Source organism: Rhinoderma darwinii, chromosome 11 (genome assembly GCF_050947455.1).
Source record: "Rhinoderma darwinii isolate aRhiDar2 chromosome 11, aRhiDar2.hap1, whole genome shotgun sequence".
In the NCBI taxonomy this organism is placed as follows: Eukaryota; Metazoa; Chordata; class Amphibia; order Anura; family Rhinodermatidae; genus Rhinoderma; species Rhinoderma darwinii.
The window spans coordinates 92,048,451-92,068,972 of NC_134697.1; the positions used below are offsets into that span (position 1 = coordinate 92,048,451).

At 48.3% G+C, this 20,522-nt stretch overlaps 2 protein-coding genes and 1 long non-coding RNA gene across 3 annotated transcripts in view; all 3 read right to left on the reverse strand.

Annotated features, from left to right (window-relative positions):
- Positions 1–7,707, reverse strand: part of LOC142663390 (uncharacterized) — a 221,122-nt gene extending 213,415 nt beyond the window's left edge. The window contains exon 1 of the long non-coding RNA XR_012851088.1: positions 7,610–7,707. This is a non-coding gene — a long non-coding RNA (uncharacterized LOC142663390). The remainder of the gene's footprint in view (positions 1–7,609) is intronic.
- Positions 7,708–8,884: 1,177 nt separating this feature from the next.
- On the reverse strand, positions 8,885–9,295 carry LOC142663039 (histone H3). The gene has a single exon (XM_075841336.1). The coding sequence runs from the start codon at positions 9,293–9,295 to the stop codon at positions 8,885–8,887; it is 411 nt and encodes a 136-aa protein (XP_075697451.1).
- An 889-nt stretch (positions 9,296–10,184) lies between these two features.
- On the reverse strand, positions 10,185–10,870 carry LOC142663358 (histone H1.5-like). Its single transcript, XM_075841963.1, has one exon. The coding sequence runs from the start codon at positions 10,868–10,870 to the stop codon at positions 10,205–10,207; it is 666 nt and encodes a 221-aa protein (XP_075698078.1). The 3' UTR covers positions 10,185–10,204.
- Positions 10,871–20,522: the final 9,652 nt, after the last annotated feature.

Genomic DNA, 20,522 nt, shown 5'->3' on the forward strand with positions numbered 1-20,522 from the left:
TATGTGTATAGGTTTGTGTGTATATGTTTGTGTGTGTTTTTGTATACGTGTGTGTTTGTGTATATGTGTGTGTGTTTGTGTATATATGGGTGTGTTTGTGTACATGTGTTTGTGTATACGTGTGTGTGTATATGTGTGTGTATATGTGTTTATGTGTGTGTTTGTGTAATATATGGGTGTGTGTTTATGTGTTTGTGTATATGTTTGTGTGTGGTTGTTTGTGTGTGTGTAGGTGAGCATAAGTATCGGTATTGTTCACATTGCTAACTTTTTTTTAATGTTGTTGCAGATTTTGATGTACCGATTGGACTACGTCTTTCGATTCGTTGGACTACTGCGTAGATCTACGTTTTTTGAAAATTTTAATAAAATGGTTAACGAGGGTTTTGTTGGGGATTTCTTATTTCAATAAAAAAAAATTGTCTTTGTGTTTTTTTTTCAAACTTTATTAGTGCCTAGATAATGGCAGTTGGCTGATTGACAGCGTCCATTATTAAGGCGGTACTTAGTGTTAGCCGGTGCAGAGGCTAGCACTAACCACCCATTATTACCCCGGTACCCACCACCACCAGGGGTGCCGGGAAGAGCTTGGTACGATCCAGTACCCGACCATCTGTTGTGATGGTCGGGTACTGGGGCGGCCGTAGGCTGGTATTATGAGGCTGGGAAGGGCCAAAAACAGTGGACCTTCCCACCCTTGTAATGCTAGGCTGCTGCTGCTGTGTTGTATCGGGCTGGTTATAAAAATGGGGGGGACCCCCACGTCGTTTTTTTTGTAAAATTTAACAATAGACGTTGGGTCCCCCACATTTTTAATAACCAGCCATATACAAGGCCGCAGCAGCCTGGCATTACATGGGTGGGAAGGGCCACTGGTTTTGTCTATTCCCAGGCTAATAACACTGTGTTGTATGTGGCTGGTTATGATAAATTGGGTGGAACCCCATGTCTTTTTAATAAAAATAATAAATAAATAATTAAAAAAAAATGACGTGGGGTCCCCCCCATTTTTATAACCAGCCAGATACAACACAGCAGCAGCAGCCTAGCATTACAAGGGTGGGAAGGTCCACTGTTTTTGGCCCTTCCCAGCCTCATAATACCAGCCTGCGGCCGCCCCAGAGCCCTACCATCACAACAGATGGTCGGGTACTGGATCGTACCCAGCTCTTCCCGGCACCCCTGGTGGTGGTGGGTACCGGGGTAATAATGGTGTTTAGTGTTAGCCTCTGCACCGGCTAACACTAAGCCCCGCCTTAGTAATGGATGTTGTCACTCAGACCGCGGCCATTACTAAAGTGATAGTAATAAAACTTGAAGAAAAGATATAGATAAAATATTTTATTGAAATAAAGCAACCCCAACACAACCCTCATTAACCATTTTATTGATGAAAAAAAAAGCGTCATCTAAGTAGTCCTCGAAACCGACGTAGTCCAAACACCAAACCTGTAAAAAAATCAAAAATATAAAAAAAAAAATGAAATAAAACATGTCGTAGGCTTACTTTCACTTTCATGTGTGATACTGACTGTTATACCATGTATAGAAGCCTGCGGCAAAGTTGGCTTAGATACAGGGCGCCAGCAGACAGTATCATACATGGCCATACAGACATATATACAAACAAACATACATGCACGTATACACATACAAACATGACAACATACATACATGAAAACATACATACAAACATACATACATGCAAACATACCTACATGAAAACACATACATGAAAACATACACACATACAAACATGACTACATACATACATGCAAACATACATACATGAAAACATACATACATGCAAACATACATACATGCAAACATACATGCACATATACACATACAAACATGACAACATACATACATGAAAACACATACATGAAAACATACAAACATGACAACATACATACAAGAAAACATACATACATACAAGAAAACATACATACATGCAAACATACATACATGAAAACATACATACAAACATACATACATGCAAACATACATGCACATATACACATACATGCACATACATACATACAAGCAAACATACATACAAGCAAACATACATACAAGCAAACATACATACATGCAAACATACATACAAGCAAGCATACATACAAGCAAACATACATACAAGCAAACATACATACAAGCAAACATACATGCACATATACACATACATGCACATATACACATACATGCACATATACACATACAAACATACATACATACATACATACATGCAAACATACGTATATGCAAACATACATACATGCAAACATACATACAAGCAAACATACAAGCAAACATACATATATGCAAACATACATACATGAAAACATACATACATACAAGCAAACATACATACATACAAGCAAACATACAAGCAGACATACATACATGCAAACATACATACATACAAGCAAGCATACATACATACAAGCAAAAATACATGCACATATACACATACATGCACATATACACATACAAATATGCAAACATACATACAAGCAAACATACATACAAGCAAACATACAAGCAAACATACATACAAGCAAACATACATATATGCAAACATACATACATGCAAACATACATACATGAAAACATACATACATGCAAACATACATGCACATATACACATACATACACATACAAACATGACAACATACATACAAGAAAACATATACATACATACATAACAACATACATACAAAAATAAACTCACCTAAGACGTTCCCACGAAGAGCTGAACGGTCCCGTCACTTTTCTTCTCCCATTCACAATAACAGAGCGGTGGGCGCAGATGAAGTAATCACGTGGGCCTGATATGATTACGTCATCTGCGCCACAACGCATTGTTACTATGAATGCCAGCGGCGCCAAGAAGAAGGAAGATGGCAAGTGACGGGATCGTTCAGAGCGCCGTTAGAACGTCTTAGGTGATTATTATTTTATTTTATATATTTTTAGTTGTTCGCCGGGTGCTGATGCAGCACCGATGCGGCGGGTACAAAAATGTAGTGACAGGGTGGGGGAGGAAAAAGTGGCTTGCCGAAACGGGGTGAATGTAGTGTAGTGTAGTGTACAGTACATTCACGGTAAGTTCGTCTCAATCGGGCTTACCATGCCCGCTTGAGACGAACATTCTCCCGATGTTGCTAGAACTACAGTATCTAGCAACATCGGGAGCGCGCACACTGCAGAGCGGAGCGGCTTGATTGACATCGAGCCGCTCACGCCCCTTTTTAGAAAAGATAACCAGCACTTGCTGAGTTATCAAGTGTAAAAAAAAGGCACTTAGGAAATGAATTTAATTTTTTTTTTAACACCAAATGTTTTAAAATTCATTTCCTGCTTAGAATGTATAAAAAAAAAAATTTGAGTCAACTTGGGACAACCCCTTTAACCTCCGAAGCCGTAGAGAGTGCGGCCCTGGCGTTTGAGCGCGTACACCACGTCCATAGCGGTGACGGTCTTCCTCTTGGCGTGCTCGGTGTAGGTGACGGCGTCACGGATGACATTCTCCAGGAAAACCTTCAGGACGCCGCGAGTCTCTTCATAGATGAGACCGGAGATGCGTTTGACGCCTCCCCTGCGAGCTAGACGGCGAATTGCAGGCTTGGTGATGCCCTGAATGTTATCACGGAGCACCTTCCTGTGCCGCTTAGCACCGCCCTTTCCGAGTCCTTTTCCTCCTTTACCACGACCAGACATCCTGTAAGCTGGAGCTGAAGAGAAATATTATACCGAGAACCGCGGGGTGCGTCTTTATATAGACCTTGGGTGGACCAGAGAGAGAACTGTTATTCATGTCACTTCCGGGGCGTTTCTTTCAGTAAATTCACATTACCAATCCCTCCCCCTCCCGTTGATTGGCTTAACTCAGATTTTGAATTTCACGTTCATTTTACAATACCGGCCGCTCTTTTCCCGTTTATAGCGCGACTGCTGTGTATTCGCTATCTGCCCCAAATCTAAAGAGTAATGTTAAAGGCAATGTGTTGCCAGAAAAACATGTTTGTTTTTTTTAAATTAAACATTTAGTGTGTAGGTGATTAAACATTGTTCAAATTTTTTTTATTTTTTTCACGAGTCAGGAAATATTATAAATTAATTCTAATTTATAATATTTCCCATTGCTGGTCACTAGATGGAGCTATTCCCAAAATTCCCTACCCCCGTGTACAGGGCCGCCATCAGGAATTTCAGGGCCCCCTACAGCTAAATTTTCTGGGCCCCCCTACCGTGGCACCGCCTGTTAACGGTACTCCGTCCAGCACCATATCATGGTACCCAGGGCCGCCATCAGGGGGGGGGGGTATTATGGGTACTGATGTGAGAGGCCCGGCCAAACCTAATTGAAAGGGGGGCCCGGCAACTGCCGCGACTTGCCTTTGGTAGAAAAAAAAAACAGGCCCCTGCAATGGGGCTTGTTTTTTTCACCAAAAGAATGTCATGCGCTGCGGGCCCCCCTTTCAATTAGGTTTGGCCGGGCCTCTCACATCAGTACCCATAATACCCCCCCTGATGGCGGCCCTGGGTAGCATGGGGGTCGTCATGGGGGCCGTCAAACACTGCCGCCCGTGCAACCGATCGCGCGCACCCGCAAACTCCCACGCATGCGCACCCGCGAACTGCGCACCGAATTTTGAGGCAGATTTTGACCTGCCCAAACTATCTTGCCGCGTTTTTTGCCCGCGGCGATTGAGGACAGCAGACAAAAAACGCAGGGAAAAATGAATTTTCTGCCTCCCATTGATTTCGATGGCAGGTCAGAGGCGGAACCGCGGCAAGAAAGGACGTGCTGCTTTTTCTTTTTTCCGCGACTGGCTCCCATTGATTTCAGATTAAATCAATGGGAGGCGGTTTTGGAAGTTGTTTGGTGCTGATTCTGACGCAGTGTCCGAGTCAATATCAAGGCCCAAAAACTCTGTGAACTTGGCCTTATTGTTAGGGCTTATTCAGACGAACGTGTAATACATCCGTGCAACGCGCGTGATTTTCACGCGCCTCGCACGGACCTATGTTACTCTATGGGGCCGTGCCGACTGTCAGTGAGTTTCATGCAGCGTGTGTCCGTGTGTCCGCTGCGTAAAACTCACGACATGTCCTATATTTGTGCATTGTTCACGAATCACGCACCCATTGAAGTCAATGGGTGTGTGAAAATCCCGCCCAGCACTTCCGCAGCCGTATAAACTATGAATGAAAACAGAAAAGCACCACGTGCTACGAACATACAAACAGTGTCATAATGATGGCGGCTGCGCGAAAATCACGCAGCCGCGCATCATACGCTGCTGACACACGGAGCGGTTATGGACCTTTTGCATGCGCAAAACGCCACGTTTTTGCGCACGCAAAAAGCACACGCTTGTGTAAATCCGGCCTTAGGGTAGGAACACACTAGGCATGAACACTGCGGATTTTATGCAACACATTTTATTGTGGAAAATCCGCAGCGTATTACAGTCGCAGCAGAGTGAAAATCACTGACAGTCTGCACGGCCCCATAGAGTAACATATCACGCGCGTTGCACGGATGTATTACACGTTCGTCTGAATAAGCCCTAACAATAAGGCCCAGTTCACAGAGTTTTTGGGCCTTGATATTGACTCGGACACTGCGTCAGAATCAGCACCAAAAAACTTCCAAAACCGCCTCCCATTGATTTAATCTGAAATCAATGGGAGCCAGTCGCGGAAAAAGGGAAAAGCAGCACGTCCTTTCTTGCCGCGGTTCCGCCTCTGTCCTCCCATCGAAATCAATGGGAGGCAGAAAATGCATTTTTCGCTGCGTTTTTTGTCTGCTGTCCTCAATCGCAGCGGGCAAAAAACGCAGCAAAAAACGCGGCAAGATAGTGTGGGCAGGTCAAAATCTGCCTCAAAATTCTTTAAGGAATTTTGAGGCAGATTTTTTCGGCCTGCAAAATACTCTGTGTGAACAGGGCCATACATAAACAGCACTTTGAGACACTTTACTCACCGTGTCAGAAGAGCTGCTCCCACTCCAGTCCTCTTCAGGCGATGTCTTCGGTCCAGATGTCGTCCTTGACCTCCAGGCTCCAGAAAATGGCGGGGATCGTAGAACTCCTGCCGCCGCGCAACAACTAGACTCCCCCCCCTCTCCTTACGCAGCTACGCTCTGGAGAAGGAGGACGAGGCGGAGTCGGACGAGGAGGAGGAGTCGGACGAGGAGGCGGAGTCGGGCCAGCAGGTAAGTAAACTGTGCGCCGCTGTCCCTGTGTGGCTGTCCTTCCCCGTAGATCGGACTTGTGTTGCGGGCGCACCGCCTCCCTCTCGGCGGCGCGCCTGGTCGTTCGCGCGTGGGCGCGGTCATGCGAGCGCGTGCGCGAGCTTGCGGTCGTTCGCGCGCGCAAGCGGTGTTTCGCGGCGGTGATGAGAGGGGGGCCCGCAGCTCACGGCGGTGTTTGACGAGAGGGGGGCCCGCAGCTCACGACATTGTTTTGGTGAAAAGAACAGGCCCCATTGCAGGGGCCTGTTTTTTTCTACCAAAGGCAAGTCGCGGCAGTTGCCGGGCCCCCCTTTCAATTAAGTTTGGCCGTGCCCCCTACACTAGTACCCCTAATACCCCCCTGATGACGGCCCTGTGTAGCGGGAATCACGCGCGTCACCCGGAAGTGCTTCCGTGTGCCGTGCACGATTTGCACGCACCCAATGACTTCAATGGGTGTGTGCTGCGCGAAACACGGGCAAGTATATGACATGTCGTGAGTTTTACACAGCGCACACACGCTGCGTGAAATTCACTGACAGTCTGAACGGCCCCATTCACTAACATAAGTCCGTGCGACGTAATAAGTATCACGGACGTATAACCCGTTCGTGTGAATAAGGCCTTATATTGTCATTTGTAGTGAATTTTCAGTGCACAATCCGCACCAAAAATAGGAGGCAAGTAAGTGGCTTATTCAGATGTCCATGTTCGGTCTGTGATATACGGAGCGTGTATCGGCCATATTTCCCGGACCGACCACAGTTCAGGGAGCCGGGTTTCTAGCATCACAGTTATCTATGATCATAGTCCCTCCCTTCCCGTGGGAATACTGTCCCCGGTCCCGTACTGAAAGCATCATTACAGTATGGGACAGTATTCCCGCAGAGAGGCAGGGACTCCCAGCAACACTGATAACTATGATGCTAGGAGTCCGGCACCATGAATTGTGGTCAGCCTGTGAGATACAGCCGATACACGCTCCGTATGTCACGGACCGAATGCGGCCGTCTGAATAAGGCCTTAGTCTAGTTACACAGTGCGGTGAAATCCCATTTTTTTGCCACAATTTTTGCAAAAAAACGTGACTTGACCGCACTGTGAGAATATAGCCTAACAGCACTTTTCATGTTTTGTATCTTTTTTTTATGCAATTTTCGTAATTGCGGCACAAATCACGCGGTTTTGCCGCGATTTTTATATAATCGCGGCAAAACTGCGCCATTTTTGCCGCGATTACGAAAATCGCGGCAAAAAAGCGCTAGGAAAACGAAAAAATACCAAAAAACTTTTTAACCAACTTTATACAATCTACAAATGGGGTCAGGGGGATGGGAATCAGAATGGATAGGGGAACATACTCACCAGCCTGCAGGTCCGGTCGGCAGTGTAGAGGAGCTGGGGGGCGGGATCTCCACACGCAGCTTCAGCACATGCTGCATCTTCCCCTCCAGTGAAGCTACAACAGGTATGCAGGGGCTGCCGCGAGTGTTGCTAGGGGAGTGTCGCTAGGGGGGTGTCGCTAGGGGGGTGCCACGGGCGTTGCGAGGGGGGCCCGTGAGCGTTGCAAGGGGGGGCCCGTGAGCGTTGCGAGGGGGGGGCAACAGTCTGAGGGGGGGGGGGGGCGACAGCAGCCCGGCGGGCCCCTTTTACTTCATCCATGTGGCCGGGCCCCTGACGGGAGTACCAGTAATACCCCCCTGATGGCGGCCCTGCCCGTGTATATAGAAGTAGAAGGTCGCTGCTCAGATGATACACGAGCGGTCACCAGCAGACATCATAGCTGATCTATAGATGATGTGGCCGCTCTTTTCCCGTTTATAGCGCGACTGCTGTGTAATCTCTATCTGCCCCAAATCTAAAGAGTAATGTTAAGGGAAACAAGGAACAAGCGTGACGTCTTGGATTAGTATGGCGGCTGCTCGTTATCTGCCGTCAGGTTCAGGATTTGTGTGCCCGCAGATCACCCCTCCGGCCACCAGCACCACAACGGTTTTATAGAATGAATAGGGAGGAGAAGACTCGGGCAGTGTTAATGCGTTTAGATCTCTGATTTACAACGGTGACCAGGACTACACCCGATGATCATGACCTCACAGAATAAGAGTAGAATTCCCCTGCGCTTGTGTTCACACCGGGCGGAGGATACCTGCTCCCCCACCCTACACGCTGCGCCTGGTTTGCCTTTACAAGGAGAAGGGAACAAGGACTCCGCACACACTGGTCAGCGGTGGATCATTAGCTGCACATAACGGCGTCATTCCTCGCAGCAGCAGCGGAGGTTATTATAGGAAGAGCGATGTGCAGTCATCAGTGAGGAGTGGGGCGGGTTATCACTGCGATACAGCCGGAGAGGGAGGTGATGAATACAGCGCAGACACCCGGCATAACACATGACAGGACTGCTGAAAGGGCCGGATAACGTGAGTGCTAGAGACGGGGACTGGTTATAGTGTAAATGGCGCTAACTAAGCACTGAAAGGGTTAACATGGCACCTCCACATATTAATAGCAGAGCACCGAGAAGCCAGCGGGAGAGTCGCGGTAGAATTAACGGAGGAAAAGGATTCAGCTCGTTTGAGGGAGGATTTGGTGGCTCTGAAAAGAGCCTTTGTGTTGTAGTCGTTGCCGGGTTCAGACCTAAGCCCTCTCCCCACGGATCCTGCGGGCCAGTTGAATGTCTTTGGGCATGATGGTGACCCTCTTGGCGTGGATGGCGCACAGGTTGGTATCCTCAAACAGTCCCACCAGATAAGCCTCGCTGGCCTCCTGCAGAGCCATGACTGCTGAGCTCTGGAAGCGCAGATCGGTCTTGAAGTCCTGAGCGATCTCTCGCACCAGGCGCTGGAAGGGCAGCTTACGGATAAGAAGCTCGGTGGACTTCTGGTAGCGGCGGATTTCACGGAGAGCGACTGTGCCCGGGCGGTAACGATGAGGCTTCTTCACTCCGCCGGTAGCGGGAGCGCTCTTCCGTGCAGCTTTAGTAGCCAGCTGCTTGCGGGGCGCTTTCCCGCCGGTGGATTTACGCGCAGTCTGCTTTGTTCTGGCCATAGCTCTATATCAACGTGCACACTAGTAGACTGATACGAGGAGAGGAAAGCGCAGAGTATTTATACACTTGAGGGTGTCCTCATTGGTCCATGAAAGGCACACCCCTACATTCTATTGGCTTCTTCATAAAAAAATATGCGACCGACAAAGCAAATGTGATATTTGCGACCAATCACCGTTCCGAAGAGGCGGACACCGGTTTACATGACGTTCACACGCAGCTTTTACAGCAGGGGGCGTTAATGAGATCATTTCTCCAGCTCTCTGCGAATTAGTTATCATCAGTAACAGCTCACTGTATTTCCATGTCCGCAGATCACGTACACAGCGTTATATAAGAGACTACTTCCCCATCATCCGCCGCTGCAGTGGTTTTATAGATTACACAAAGGGACAATCCCCCACCCCATCCTTACACAGGACACTGTGCCCCACATCCAGAGGCAGCATATAAGGGTCACCATCCACCACGTGCAATGAGGAGGAGGGGACATTGTGCTCTATTTACACCGGAGAGAGTGTAAACCATCGGCCTCCTTCACGTGGATCCTGTGCTGTAAGCTACAAGTCTATTGCTGCCCCGGTCCTTATTCACACATTACACCTGGTGGACTGTGACCTGATAAACTCTGCCTGGATGTTACACCATAGTGACGGGACGGACACTGTGGAGGTCCGGATACAGCAACTATGGCGTCCAGCGCAGATGACCAGAAATGACACTTGTCATAGAGTAACAGGGACATGAAGCTCCTCCGTGCACACGCGATGATAGCGCCTCCTTTATCTCAGGATCGCGCTGCTGTCTGTACCGGAGGAAACAGCGGCCAGTGATCATACAGCTCTGCCGGGGAGAAGGTGGTGGCTCTGAAAAGAGCCTTTGTGGGACAAGTAGCGGGCGGCTCTCGGTTATTTCTTCGTCACGGTCTTCCTGGACTTAGACGCCTTCTTAGCCGGACTCTTGGCAGATTTCTTAGCCGGACTCTTGGCAGCTTTCTTAGCCGGACTCTTGGCAGCTTTCTTAGCCGGACTCTTGGCAGCTTTGGGCTTGGCCGCCTTCTTTGCTGGGCTCTTTGTTATTTTCTTGGGGGCAGGTTTTGGCTTCTTGGGGCTCTTCGCCACCTTCTTGGCAGCGGCAGGCCTCTTGGCCTTTGTCAGGCTCTTGGCCGGAGTCTTCTTCGGGAATTTGGCAGCAGCCGCCGGCTTCTTCTTGACCGCTTTGTCCTTAGTCTCCTGCTGCTTCTTGTTCAGCTTGAAGGAGCCGGAGGCGCCGCTGCCTTTCACCTGGAGCAGGGTTTCCTTGGTCACCAGAGTCTTGAGCGCCATCTTCAGGCGGCTGTTGTTCTTGTCTACATCGTATCCTCCAGCAGCCAGAGCCTTCTTCAGGGCGGCCAGAGACACCCCACTGCGCTCTTTGGAGGCGGACACGGCTTTCACGATGAGCTCGGACACGCTGGGACCGGAGGGTTTTTTGGTTTTCTTGGCGCTCCCTGCTGCAGGTTTTTTCGGCTGCTTCTTGGATTTGGCGGCAGGCTCGGTGGGAGGGACAGCGGCGGCTGGTGCGGTCTCTGCCATCGTATAACACGGGAATCCACTAAAACAATTATTCTGCGAGGGAAAAACACTGAGAACAGAGATGGGGGCGCCTCTTATATGTACAGCGGCTGCTTGGTGATTTGCTGCGATTGTCCTGAGCGTCTATTGGCTGACACTGATCACATGTCCTTCCTTTCCTCATCTGACAGGAGTGAAGCTCCGCTCTCCCCTTGTGCTTCCCTGCCCGGGATAAGAGCCCTTTCCGACTAGAAGCGGCCGGGCGAGCGGGCTCTCTACGTGACTTCCCCCTCCCTGACATTCCCCCTACTCATTTCTAGCCTTCACTGGCAGAGATGCTGGGAAGGAGCCGGGTGGAGGCCCCGGGATCTCTGCCATAGTTCTGCCGATCTGCACGTCGCTGTGATCGGACAAGATAAATGTGTTTGCGGGAGCTCGTTCCCTCTATTCCCGGCACTTGTCACTATCACAGGGTTCTTTACCACAATGTCTAACGTGCGGGAAGCTGATTGTCCGATGCGGGGGCGACCTGGAGCTGCAGAGAGCCCACAAGGGTAACCCGGCACAGACGAGATGTCGGAGTGTCTTCCGCCTGTCTTACTGTAACTTGGCACAGAGGAGACACCAGAAACTGCTCCACCTGTGTTACAATAACCCAGCACAGAGGAAACACCAGAGATTGCTCTACTTATGTTACAATAAGTCGTCACAGGCAAGACAACAGAGTCTGCTCCACCTGTATTACAATTTCCCAGCACAGAAAGACACAAGTCTGCTCCTCCTTTACTAAACTAACCTGACACAGGCCAGACCCCAGAACCTGCTCCTCCAGCAGTACATTACCCGGACACAGACAGGACACTAGAGACTTCTCCACCTGTATAACTATAACCTAGCACAGAGGAGGGAACAGACACTGTGTGTTCCTCTCGTACTACATTAAGCCGGCAAAAGACAAGACACCGTAGTATTGTCCCTGTCCCCTCATATTACGGCCATTATGTCCCCTGCAGGAGGCTACAGGGACACAATGCCGGTAATATGTCCCTGTTCCCTCATCTTTGAGGCATTATGTCCCTGTTCCTTCATATTACCTGCTTTATGTCCCTGTTCCCTCATCTACCAGGCATTATGCCCCTGTTCCCTCATATTACAGGCATTATGTCCCTGTTCCTTCAAATTACAGGCTTTATGTCCCTGTTCCTTCATATTACCGTCTTTATGTCCCTGTTCCCTCATCTACCAGGCATTATGCCCCTGTTCCCTCATATTACAGGCATTATGTCCCTGTTCCTTCATATTACAGGCATTATGTCCCTGATCCTTCATAATACAGGCTTCATGTCCCTGTTCCTTCATATTACAGGCTTTATGTCCCTGTTCAATCATATTACAGGCATTATGTCCCTGATCCTTCATATTACAGGCTTCATGTCCCTGTTCCTTCATATTACCGGCTTTATGCCCCTGTTCCCTCATATTACAGGCATTATGTCCCTGTTCCCTCATCTTACAGGCATGATGTCCCTGTTCCTTCATAATACCGGCATTATGTCCCTGTTCCTTCATAATACCGGCATTATGTCCCTGTTCACTCATAGTACCGGCATAATGTCCCTGTTCCCTCATATTACTGGCATTATGTCCCCTGTAGGAGGGTACAGGGACATAATGCCGGTAATATGTCCCTGTTTCCTCATCTTACAGGCATTATGTCCCTGTTCCTTCATATTAACAGCTTTATGTCCCTGCTTCCTCATTTTACAGACATTATGTCCCTGTTCCCTCATCTTACTGCCATTATCTCCCTGTTCCTTCTAATTACCGGCATTATTTCCCTGTTCCTTCATATTACCGGCATTATGTCCCTGTTCCTTCATATTACCGGCATTATGTCCCTGTTCCTTCATATTACAGGCATTTTGTCCCTGTTCCTTCATATTACCGGCATTATGTCCTTGTTCTTTCATGTTACCGGTATTATGTCCTTGTTCCTTCATATTACAGGCATTATGTCCCTGTTCCCTCATCTGAACCGGCATTATGTGCCTGTTACTTTATCTTACCGGAATTATATCTCTATTCCTTCATAATATTGGCATTACGTCCCGGGTTCCTTCATATTACCAGCATTACGTCCCTGTTTCTTCATATTACCGACATTACGTCCCGCCTCCTTCATATTATCGGCATTACGTCCCTGTTCCCTCATCTTACCGGCATTTTGTCCCTGCTTCCTCATCTTACCGGCATTATGTCCCTGTCCCCTCATATTACTGGCATTATGTCCAGTGTAGGAGGGCACAGGGACATAATGCCGGTAATATGTCCCTGTTCCCTCTTCTTCGAGGCATTATGTCCCTGTTACTTCATATTACTGGCATTACGTCCCCGTTCCCTCATCTTACCGGCATTTTGTCCCTGTTCCCTCATCTTACCGGCATTATGTCCCTGTTCCTTCATCTTACCGACATTATGTCCTTGTACTTTCATATTACCGGCATTATGTCCCTGTTCCCTCATTTTACCGGCATTACCTCCCTGTTCCTTCATATAACAGGCATTACGTCCCTGATCCTTCATATTACAGGCTTCATGTCCCTGTTTGTTCATATTACAGGCATTATGTCAATGTCCTCTCATATTACCGGCATAATGTCCCTGTCCCCTCATATTACTGGCATTATGTCCAGTGTAGGAGGGCACAGGGACATAATGCCGGTAATATGTCCCTGTTCCTTCATCTTCGAGCATTATGTCCCTGTTCCTTCATATTATTGGCGTTACGTCCCTGTTCCTTCATATTAGCAGCATTATATCTCTGTTCCTTCATATTACAGGCATTATGTCCCTGTTCCTTCATATTACCGGCATTATGTCCCTATTCCTTCATATTACAGGCTTTATGTCCCTTTTCCCTCATATTACAGGCATTATGCCATATGTAGGAGGGAAAATGGACATAATGCCGGTAATATGAAGGTACAGGGACAAAATGCCTGTAATATGAAGGAACAGGGACATAAAGCCGGTTATATGAAGGAACAGGGATATAATGCTGTAAGATGAGAAAACAGGGACATGTCCCTGTTCCTTCATATTACCGGCTTTAAGTCCCTGTTCCCTCATATTACCAACATTATGTCCCTGTTCCTTCATATTACAGGCATTTTGTCCCTGTTACTTCATCTTACCGACATTATGTCCCTGTTCCCTCATCTGAACCGAAATTATGTGCCTGTTCTTTCATCTTACCGGCATTATGTCCCTGTTCCTTCATATTATCGGCATTACGTCCCTGTTACTTCGACCGGCGTTACGTCCCGGTTTCTTCATATTATCGGCATTACGTCACTGTTCCCTCATCTTACCGGCATTATGTCCCTGTTCCCTCATCTTACCGGCATTATGTCCCTGTTCCTTCATCTTACCGACATCATGCCGGTAATATGAAAGTACAAGGACATAATGTCCCTGTTCCCTCATCTTACCGGCATTATACCCCTGTTCCTTCATATTATCGGCATTACCTCCCTGTTCCTTCATATAACAGGCATTATGTCCCTGTTCCTTCATATTAAAAGGCATTATGTCCCTGTTCCTTCATATTACAGGCATTATGTCCCTGTTCCTTCATATTACAGGTATTATGTCCCTGTTCCATCATATTACCGGCATTATGTCCCTGTTCCTTCATATTACAGGCATTATCTCCCTGTTCCCTCATCTTACAGGCATGATGTCCCTGTTCCTTCATAATAACGGCATTATGTCCCTGTTCCCTCATATTACCGGCATAATGTCCCTGTTCCCTCATATTCCTGGCATTATATCCCCTCTAGGAGGGTACTGGGACATAATGCCGGTAATATAATGTCTGTAATATGAGGGAACAGGGACATAAACCCTGTAATATGAAGGGACAGGGCTATAATGCCTGTAAGATGAGGAAACAGGGACATGTCCCTGTTCCTTCATATTACCGGCTTTATGTCCCTGTTCCCTCATATTACAGACATTATGTCCCTGTTCCCTCATATTACCGGCATTACGTCCCTGCTCCTTCATATTACCGGAATTACGTCCCTATTTCTTCAAATTACCGGCATTACGTCCTTGTTACTTCATATTACAGGCATTATGTCCTTGTTCCCTCATCTTAACGGCATTTTGTCCCTATTCACTCATCTTACCGGCATTATGTCCCTGTTCCTTCCTTTTACCGGCATTATGTCCCTGTTCCTTCCTTTTACCGGCATTATGTCCCTGTTCCTACTTATTACCGGCATTATGTCCCTGTTCCCTCCTATTACCGCATTATGTCCCTATTCTATTACAGTGTGTAGAAGAAACCAGAGACTGCTCCTCCAATAACCAGGCAATTACAATAACGACTAAACACACTAGTGTTTGCGGCTACAATAACCTTGCACCAAAAAAAAGAAACAACAAAGTTTGTATTACAATAACCCAGAACAGACTAGCAACTATAGTCTGCTCCCCCTGTAATACAATAACCCAGAACAGACTAGCAACTATAGTCTACTTCACCTGTATTACAATAACCCCGCACAGACAAGAAGCTATAGTCTGCTCCACCTGTAATACAATAACCCGGCACAGACAAGAAGCTATAGTCTGCTCCCCCTGTAATACAATAACCCGGAACAGACTAGCAACTATAGTCTACTTCACCTGCAATACAATTACCCGGCACAGACAAGAAGCTATAGTCTGCTCCACCTGTATTATAATAATCCGGAAAAGACAAGCAACTATAGTTTGATTCACAGGTAATACAATAAACCCGCACAGAATAGACACCAGAGTCTACTTCACCTGTATAAATAAAACCCAGCACATACGTATTGATGTATTACAGATGGAACAGATTCTAGTGTACTGTAACAGACAAGACATTAGAGTACGCTCCACCTGTATTACAAGAAACCAAGTCCCAGCACATACAGTACAGGACAGGGACAGCCGGAATCAGAGAGACGGTCAGTAGCCAGGGACAGCCAAGTGCAGAGAGACGGTCAGGAGACAGGGACAGCCGAGTGCAGAGAGACGGTCAGTAGCCAGGGACAGCCGAGTGCAGAGAGACGGTCAGGAGACAGGGACTGCCGAGTGCAGAGAGACGGTCAGGAGCCAGGGACAGCCGAGTGCAGAGAGACGGTCAGTAGCCAAGTACAGCCAAGTGCAGAGAGACTATCAGGAGTCAGGGACAGTCGAGTATAGAGACACGGTCAGGAGCCTGGGACAGCCAAGTGCAGAGAAACGGTCAGGAGTCCGGGACAGCCGAGTGCAGAGAGACGTTCAGGAGTCAGGGACAGCCGAGTGCAGAGAGACGGTCAGGAGCCAGGGACAGCCAAGTATAGAGAGATGGTCAGGAGTCAGGGACAGCCGAGTATAGAGAGACTGTCAGGAGTCAGGGAAAGCCGAGTATAGAGAGACGATCAGGAGCCAGGGACAGTCGAGTGCAGAGAGACGGTCAGGAGTCAGGGACAGCCGAGTGCAGAGAGACGGTCAGGAGCCAGGGACAGCCAAATGCAGAGAGACGGTCAGGAGACAGGGATAGCCGACTGCAGAGAGACTGTCAGGAGTCAGGGACGGCCGAGTATAGAGAGACGGTCAGGAGCCTGGGACAGCCAAGTGCAGAGAAACGGTCAGGAGTCCGGGACAGCCGAGTATAGAGAGACGATCAGGAGTCAGGGACAGCCGAGTATAGACAGACGGTCAGGAGCCTGGGACAGCCAAGTGCAGAGAAACGGTCAGGAGTCCGGGACAGCCGAGTGCAGAGAGACGGTCAGGAGCCAGGGACAGCCAAGTATAGAGAGATGGTCAGGAGTCAGGGACAGCCGAGTATAGAGAGACTGTCAGGAGTCAGGGACAGTCGAGTGCAGAGAGACCGTCAGGAGACAGGGACAGCCGTGTGCAGAGAGACGGTCAGCAGACAGGGACAGCCGGAAACAGAGAGACGGTCAGAAGCCAGGGACAGCCGAGTGCAGAGAGACGGTCAGGAGCCAGGGACAGCCAAGTATAGAGAGATGGTCAGGAGTCAGGGACAGACGAGTATAGAGAGACTGTCAGGAGTCAGGGAAAGCCGAGTATAGAGAGACGATCAGGAGCCAGGGACAGTCGAGTGCAGAGAGACGGTCAGGAGCCAGGGACAGCCGAGGGCAAAGAGTGGGTTAGGAGACAGGAACAGCCAAGTGCAGAGAGACGGACATGAGTCAGGGACAGCCGATTGCCAAGAGGCGGTCAGGAGACAGGGACACGGCATAATGTCCCTGTTCCCTCATATTACCGGCATTATGTCCCTGTTCCCTCATCTTACAGGCATTATGTCCCTGTTCCTTCATATTACAGGCATTATGTCCTTGTTCCTTCATATTGCAGGCATTATGTCCGTGTCCCTTCATATTACCGGCATTATGTCCCTGTTCCCTCATCTTACCGGCATTAAGTCTTTGTTCCCTCATCTTACAGGCATTATAACCCTATTCCTTCATATTACCGGCATTACGTCCCTGTTCCTTCATATTATCGGCATTACGTCCCTGTTCCTTCATATTACAGGCATTATGTCCCTGTTCCCTCATCTTACAGGCATTATGTCCCTGTTCCTTCATATTACCGGCATTATGTCCTTGTTCCTTCATCTTACAGGCATTATGTCCCTGTTCCTTTATATTACAGGCATTTTGTACCTGTTCCTTCTTATTACAGGCATTATGTCCCTGTTCCTTCATATTACCGGCATTATGTCCCTGTTCCCTCATCTTACAGGCATTATGTCCCTGTCCCTTCATATTACCGGCATTATGTCCCTGCTCCCTCATCTTACCGGAATTACGTCCGTATTCCTTCATATTACCGGCATTATGTCGCTGTTCCTTCATCTTACCGGCATTATGACCCTGTTCCTTCATCTTACAGGCATTATGTCCCTGTTCCTTAATATTACAGGCAGTGATCTTCTACTTCTATATACACGGAGGTAGGGGCTTCAGTATCACGTCGGTATTCCAGTGAGGAGCCGGATATGTGGACCGCAGTGTGTCCCCTAATAGCGTCCTAGAAGCAGCTGACTGAATTGGGTCTTAGACCAGGGAATGTTAATCTGAAGGGAAAGAGGATCACTCGCCAGCAAGTATAGCAGTAAGGTACTCAGGCAGCAAAACACATCCTCGTAGCGGCGCCGTCGGACGCCGTTTGTGCCGATGCCTGCACGTACAGGAGTGGCAGAAACTCACCGCTGAATATCCGCTTAGTTGCTCATAGCGCTGTATAAGCGCACGAGCAGTGGATCAAACAGCTGACTGGCGGTGTTGCTTCTTCGGCGTCCAGCTTGCTGCTGGGCAACGTGCTTTCCGCAATCCTTGGAGAGAGGGCCAGTGTTTTCTTAGCTGCTGTCACTGCTACTAATGTTACCAGATTCTTACAACAAACAATAAATCTGTTACTGGGACCAACTTTGACACAAGTATCGGCTCGGCTCGTATCTCATTCTGCCGGACGGCTGGGATTAATAAGGCTGCTGGCAATAAATCTGTTAACCTCTAGTACTAATAATGACTCTGTCTGCTGTCCCGATATAGGACTCACTTTATTACAGTAACGCGTGCAGTTTCTTGCAGAGCAACATTTAGGCTGGGTTCACACGGAGTTTTTTGCAGGCGGAAAATCTGCCTCAAAATTCAGTTTGGAAGTTTGAGGCAGCTTTTCCTCTGCCTGCACGCCGATTTTTCGTGGAGTTTTTCGCCCACGGCCATTGAGCGCCGCGGGCATAAAACTCAGGGAAATACGCTTTCTCTGCCTGCCATTGATGTCAATTGGAGGTCAGAGGCGTAAACGGTTATTGTAATCGTCGTGTGCACAGACTTCTCCGCAAGGGTAACTACGCTGAGAGGGTCGGCGCCGGCGCTCCGGTCTACCTGGCCGCTGTGCTGGAATATCTGACCGCTGAGATCCTGGAACTGGCCGGAAATGCCGCCCGGGACAACAAGAAGACCCGAATCATCCCCCGTCACCTGCAGCTGGCCGTGCGCAATGACGAGGAGCTCAACAAGCTGCTGGGTGGTGTGACCATCGCTCAGGGAGGCGTCCTGCCCAACATCCAGGCCGTTCTGCTGCCCAAGAAGACCGAGAGCAGCAAAAGCGCCAAGAGCAAGTGAGCGCCGCTTATCCCACATTTAACCACAAAGGCTCTTTTAAGAGCCGCCCACGTGATCCTTAGAACAGAGCTCTCACCGCTGATCTCCGATATGTAAACGTTCTGCGCCAGATAAGTGGCTCTGCTTGTACAGAGATCTAGCCATATCTATTCATATACCGCGGGGTTTCACATTGAAGAGGAAGCCGTAGGGTGGGTGGGTGTAGAACTGCGTTACTCATGACCTATACATTCACTACTGTCTCGTGCAGATGATGGCGCTGTCCTCATTGGTGCACTAACTATACTGTACAGGACACATTAATAGTACAACTACTCCAGTGATTAATGTTCACGATCTACAACCCGTCCCCGACTACATAATATCTTAAATTATATCTTCCAGTCTCTCTGGATTCTTCGAATGCGTCTCAGTAAATGTTACTCTGCAGCAACTTCATGCGTTAGTGGGATGAGGTGAGTCCTAAGTATAGACAACGCACAGTGTTAGTACGAAGTAGAAATAGGTGCATTCTGTTTCCTGTCATTGTATTGCCAGCAGCGCGATTATACCAGCAGTCTGGCAAAGTGACATACAAGACAATGCAAGTCCATACTTATGTGGAACTTGGTGCTACAAATTGGTAGTTTGTTTTGAAAATCTCGTAACATTTGTAGCAATGAGAGCAGCTTGGAAAACACGGCCCCTCCAACATTGGGTTTTGCTCTTGTAAAATGCCGTATCAGCTGCATCAGTTTGTCCTTTTTCATTCATTGAATGCGTCTCACTAAATGTTGCTCTGCAAGAAACTGCACGCGTTACTGTAATAAAGTGAGTCCTATATCGGGACAGCAGACAGATTCATTATTAGTACTAGAGGTTAACAGATTTATTGCCAGCAGCCTTATTAATCCCAGCCGTCCGGCAGAATGAGATACGAGCCGAGCCGATACTTGTGTCAAAGTTGGTCCCAGTAACAGATTTATTGTTTGTTGTAAGAATCTGGTAACATTAGTAGCAGTGACAGCAGCTAAGAAAACACTGGCCCTCTCTCCAAGGATTGCGGAAAGCACGTTGCCCAGCAGCAAGCTGGACGCCGAAGAAGCAACACCGCAAGTCAGCTGTTTGATCCACTGCTCGTGCGCTTATACAGCGCTATGAGCAACTGAGCGGATATTCAGCGGTGAGTTTCTGCCACTCCTGTACGTGCAGGCATCGGCACAAACGGCGTCCGGCAGCGCCGCTACGAGGTGTATTCCTGCCGGAGGATCACTCGCCAGCAAGTATAGCACTAAGGTACTCTTTCCCTTCACATTAACATTCCCGGGTCTAAGACGGAATTCAGTCAGCTGCTTCTAGGACGCTATTAGGGGACACACTGCAGTCCACATATCAGGCTCCTCACTGGAAGACCGACGTGATACTGAAGCCCCTACCCCCGTGTATATAGAAGTAGAAGGTCACTGCTCAGATGATACACGAGCGGTCACCAGCAGACATCATAGCTGATCTAT